This window comes from Myodes glareolus, chromosome 12, assembly GCF_982192425.1.
Source record: "Myodes glareolus chromosome 12, mMyoGla1.1, whole genome shotgun sequence".
NCBI lineage: Eukaryota > Metazoa > Chordata > Mammalia > Rodentia > Cricetidae > Myodes > Myodes glareolus.
This window is the reverse complement of record NC_142037.1, coordinates 28643605-28649138: the sequence shown is the minus strand read 5'-3', so window position 1 is coordinate 28649138 and position 5534 is coordinate 28643605. Positions and strand designations below refer to the sequence as shown.

At 44.3% G+C, this 5534-nt stretch overlaps 1 protein-coding gene across 1 annotated transcript; it reads right to left on the bottom strand.

The window, feature by feature from the left end:
• Positions 1 to 556: 556 nt before the first annotated feature.
• Positions 557 to 5174, bottom strand: LOC125392042 (beta-defensin 43-like). The gene is made up of 2 exons (XM_048421771.2): positions 5117 to 5174; positions 557 to 711 (listed from the first exon to the last, which is right to left on the bottom strand). Exons 1-2 carry the CDS (start codon positions 5172 to 5174, stop codon positions 557 to 559), a joined length of 213 nt encoding a protein of 70 aa, XP_048277728.1.
• Positions 5175 to 5534: the final 360 nt, after the last annotated feature.

Genomic DNA, 5534 nt, shown 5'->3' with positions numbered 1-5534 from the left:
GAACTTCATACATGTGCATAATACATAGTCACCCCACTCCTTTCTCTTCTCTTAGGCCTCTTCCCCTCCCGCTGAGGTCTTCTTCCCAATACTTTTTATCAAGCTTTTACTTCCTCCTCCTCCTTCCTTTCTCCTCCTCCTCCCTTTCTCCTCCTCCTCCTCCTCCTCCTCCTCCTCCTGCTCCTCCTCCTCCCTTTCTCCTCCTTCTGCTCCTCCTCCTCCTGCTCCTCCTCCTCCCTTTCTCCTCCTCCTCCCTTTCTCCTCCTCCTCCTCCTCTTTCTCTTCCTCCTTCTCCTTCTTCTTCATAATCCACTGAGCTTGATTACCATTGCCAAGGTCAACCCTGTATACATGTTGGCATATACAGTTGAAAACACAATCTGGTAAAATATTACGCATGAGAAAATAGACTGTAAGATGTGATAAAGCGTATTTATTTCATTGTGACCACCCAAGCATAAAACTTCTCTTACTCGTCATCCCATTTATTCCCAGATAGACAAGGAACGTTGAAATACTTTTGATGGCTTCTCTGAAGAAGATGGAGTTCAGCGTGTCACCACATCTTACTCTTCTTTGTTTCTTTCTTCTTTACCCGACAGCAGATGGTCCAGTCCTCACAATACCTGATGGCATACTCAGTGGCATCGCACTTCATTCTGCAGTGGAGGTACTCGGAGGAGCACTCCTGTCTCTCAAGAAAGCTTCTGGCTTTGAAAAGAGAAGACAAATATGTCTCACTGGACTGCTTATATGTTATTATTTTGGAAAAGACTCATTTTGCTACTTTAAAAGTCTGTGTGTGTGTGTGTGTGTGTGTGTGCCACATGTGTGTGAGTCCAGAAGAGGGTGTTGGATCGCCTGGAGCTGGAGTTACAGGTGGTTGTGAGCCCCCAATATGGGTACTGAGATTCTACCTAGAAAACAGAACGCTAATGAACTTCCCTCTCAGTTTACGTTTTAGTATTAAAGCTGTTTGGAGAGTAAATGTGGGTGATTTTCAGGATGTGAATTCAGGATTTTATGAAGGATCCCTGAAAACTCCCTCCTGATAAAGACATGTAAGTTTTGCCTCTATTCCCACGCCTCCCCTCTGGTCTGAGAAATAATTTATGGTCTGGGCTGGTCCCAGACCAGAACACCCATGAAGTCCAGAAGAGGGTGTTGGATCCCCTGGATCTGGAGTTACAGGTGGTTGTGAACCCCCAATATGGGTGCTGAGACTCAAACTCAGATTCTTTGCAAGAGCAGTGTCTTTAACCACTGAGCTGCCTCCCCAGTCCCTCAATTTGATACTTTTATTTTTAGTATTAATTTAAGTTTTGAAAGTTTATTCGATATGAATGCCTGCACATGTATCTGTGCACCATGTGCATGCCTGGAGCCCATGGAGGCCAGGGGAACTGCCAGGCAGGTCCCCTTGAACTGCAGTTACACGTAATTGTGAGCTGCCATGTGGGTTCTGAGAATATGAAGTCTGGTCCGCCGCAAGAGCAGCCAGGGCTCTTAACCACTGAGCTATCTTTCTAGGCTTCTTGATTTGTTGTTTTTATCATTTAAAGTAGTTTATGATTTAAGAAAAGAATAAAGAACTTTTTCCAGGATGTCAGAAAAACATTAAAATGAGTGCAAGAAGAAACAAGAAGGTGATAGGTACATTGAAATGATAACTCCTTCTGGAAAGAGCACGTAAATGAGGCAGGGGCAGAGAACTAGTTACATTTCTGTCTATGGTGCAAAAATAAAAAAAATGAATAAAAAATTATAAATTAAAAATTAAAAACAGGGCTAATTCCTAAAGCAAAATTCTTTCAGATGTACTCATAGGAGCTACGTCACGGGGTCAGCCTAAGTGCTTAATCCGCAGATGGATAAGGAAGGGGTCAAGTTATAAAGAAGGATGGAGCATGCCATTTGCAGGAAAATAGCTGGGACTGAAGGTCATCACATAAGCAAAACCATCTGGACCAGAAAGAAAGCACTGAACGTTTCCTCTTCTTTCCTCCTCTGGATCTGGATTCAGAAACTCACTATGTACCCTTGAAGGGCCTGGTACTTATCAGGAGTCCAGGCTATCTTTGGACCCGTGCCAAGCCTTCTGGCGCAGGCCCAGAAGTGCTGAGGTTACAGGTACGTGTCCTCATGCTTTCTGTCATATGTGGAATCTAGAATAAATGAAAAACTCTGAGTAGGACAGAGACCATCAGAGAAGTAAAGAGGGAGGAAGAACTGGGGCGGGAGATACAGGAAGGGGAGGATGCCAGGTGCCAGTGGGCACCATCAGAAGAACTGGTTCTTTTTCAGTTTTTTTAAAAAATCAATTAAGCAATCATTTATTATTATTATTGTTGTTGTTGTTGTTGTGTTGTTGTTGTTGTTAGTTTTTCAAGACAGGGTTTCTCTGTGTGGCCCTGACTGTACTGGATCTCACTTTGTAGACCAGCCTGGCCTTGAACTCACAGAGATCTGCCTACCTCTGCCTCCCAAGTGCTGGGATTAAAGACATGTGCTGCCACATCCAGCCAACAAATATTAAATCCTTTTACTTCAATCAAGCTAATTAATTCACTAAAGCCATACAAACCCCAAAAAGTCTATTAAGAACTGACTGATCATGAACACTTTCCCGTGTACGATGATAAATGTTTTAAAATTATTTAAAACCGTTGAGGCTGGCCTGTCTATAACTTGACCCTGAAAACATAACGATAGAGTGTGTCCAATAAAATATTTTAAGATAACAATCTGGAGGGTGGGAGAAATATTTGCAAACTTATATCTGACAAGGAGTTAGTATTGAAATACATAAAGAACTCACAACTCAATAATAAAACAAATTAGAAATGGGCAGAACATTTAAACAGATGTTTCTCCGAGAAAGGTCTATAAATGACCAAGAAGTTAATGAAACATGCAGCCATTGTTCCTTGTAGAGAAATTCAAATGGCAACTACAATGGGATGTCACTTCATCTCCATCACATGGCTGTCAGGAGGGACAGAATGAGATCTGATCCTGATCCACAGGAAGTCTATTTCTCTGAGCATGTCTGGTGCTGCAAACCTGGTCAAAAGCCAGTGACTGGGGAGTCGTAGGTGCTGGTGGAAGGCTGCTGCTGATTTGCTAATGGACGTGACAGAGCCATGAACACCCTCTAAGTAGCTGCTTGTGCCCATAGATCAGCGCTGCTGCCAGAGACCGGCGGAGAAGCCTCTCTCTGCACTGGGCGTCAGTGATTGCCAAGATGGTCAATACAGAGAATAAGTGACGGTAGGATACCCAGCAGAAAGGGGACCTCTGTATCACTCAGGGCTCATGGATTGCAGTGGAAGGGGACAAGGACTGTGTGTGTGTGTGTGTGTGTGTGTGTGTGTGTGTGTGTGTGACATACTGAATTCCGGGTATGGCATGATGACCTGCAGGAGATTCCTATGGAGGCCATCAACTTCCTGTCACAGGGAAGGTGGGGCTGCTAAGTGTGCTCAGCTAATAGCTGATGGGGGAGGGAGAAACATTTTCTTCAGTGGTGTAACCGCTGGCAATTTGCCCATGTTCCTGCAAACAACCTCCCACACATGCGCCTATAAACATGTCTAATGAGACTCACCGGATCAAACACACACACACACACACACACACACACACACACACACACACACACACACACACACATTCTGAAAGAAGGAAGAGGAAAAGGCAAAACAAAAACAAAAACAGATGTAAATGGAGACTGCTATCTAAAACCACAACCAACCAAACTGCAGGGTCGTGGACACATCTACAAAACGCTTCCACATTCAAGACTCAGAAAACACGGAAGGGAGATGGCTGTGAGATTGTGTTTCCTAAGAAGGTCAGAAGCTACATCCAGAAAATCTCACAACATGACTGCCTAGACACGAGCTGAGCAAGAACAGCCATTGATGCGCAAGGGGAAAGCTCAGGAGAGACCTCATCCCTACACAGAGAACGACAGGCAGCTAAGGCATGCTGGGTGGGAGAAAGCACACAGACTGGTTATCCAGTACCAAATGGTCAGCCCTGAAAACATACATACAAGTAACATCATACAGAGTGAACAGGTTATATTTGCATATGTGTGTAAATTCCTAATATGCTTGCAATAACAATTTTTAAAAGGTGTGAATTTGAAAGAGAGAAAAGGAGGGGTGCATGGGGGATTCAGGGAGGAAAGGAAAGGGGGAAATGAAGTAATTTTCTTATTATCTAAAACAAAACAAAAACCCCGAATTCACAAACAAACCCAAGGGTATCTACCATATGTAAAAAAACAGGCCTTGAAGGCAGAGGTAGAAGAAAGCCAGTCGGGAAGAAGAAAGGGAAGGGGACAAGGTGGGAAACCGAATACAATCAAAATACATCATGTATAAGTGTGAAAATGTCGCAATAAAACCCATTATTATGTATAGTTAGTATATGCTTAAAAACATTAAAAAAGAATTCAGGCAGGACCTTCACCTACCTTTTGTAATTCCCACACAGATTAAGTTAAACCATCCAAGTTTCAATTGATTTTAAAGAAATACAGATGGGCGGTGGAGGCACATGCCTTTAATCCGGCACTCAGGAGGCAGAGGCAGGTGGATATTTGTGAGTTCGAGGCCAACCTGGTCTACAGAGCAGTTCAAGGATAATTAGAGCTGCTACACAGAAAAACCTTGTCTTGAAAAAAAAGACAAAACCAATAAAACAAACAACAAACAAAAGAAATACATAACACAGAACTTTGCTTAATGCTGACAGCATTCTGTGAACCCAAGACAATGGTCTGTTAGCCCTTCTCCCACCTTTTCTTCCTCCCTCCCTCCCTCCCTCCCTCCTTCCTTCCTTTCTTCCTTCTTTTCTGTTTTTTGTTTGTTTGTATGTATTTTGAGACAGGGTTTCTCTTTGCAGCCCTGACTGTCCTGGAACTCACTCTGTAGACCAGGCTGGCCTTGAACTCAGAGATTCTCTTGCCTCTGCCTCACCACCACCTGGCTTCCCACCTTATTCTAATTGCCCATTTTTCTTTTCTTGATTCCTCAAATTTCTTACACACTCTATCTTTTTTCCACCTCTAATTTCCTGTCCCTGGGATGAGAAGCTTTTGTCTTACCCAGAGGAGTCACGGACAGCAAGGTGAGGACCCCCAGGGTTGAGAGCAGGACCCTCATAGTCGAGGAGGGAGGCTCATAAGAAGCAGAGGCCAGGATGAGGAGAGCCGGTTTCTGGCCCTGGAGTCGTGAGCTGCTGCATGGTTATTGAACCTTTCAGTAGCAAGAACATTTCTAGGTTCCAATGAGGCTTTGTACAGGGAGGTAGTATGCAATGGCCGTGACCGGCATTCACTTTCAGCACGATTATCAAACCGTGGTGTGGGCACAGATGGTGAGCACACAGTGGAGAGGGAAGGCGCGGTCCTGGAGAACAATCTGTGTCGCCTCCTGGGGTCTGGAGCCGTGCAAGTTAAGCCCCCACTTACCAAGGGAAGCTCTTCACCCCATTCGCTGGTAATGGGAAGAGAAGCCCTTGAT

What these genes read in the sequence shown, in the direction of transcription:
- LOC125392042 (XM_048421771.2), bottom strand. Translation starts at nt 5,174, where the DNA reads ATGAGGGTCCTGCTCTCAACCCTGGGGGTCCTCACCTTGCTGTCCGTG. An exon ending in GCTGTCCGTGACTCCTCTGG is followed by an intron (nt 712 to 5,116) that starts GTAAGACAAAAG and finishes CTCTTTTCAAAG; the next exon opens with CCAGAAGCTTTCTTGAGAGA.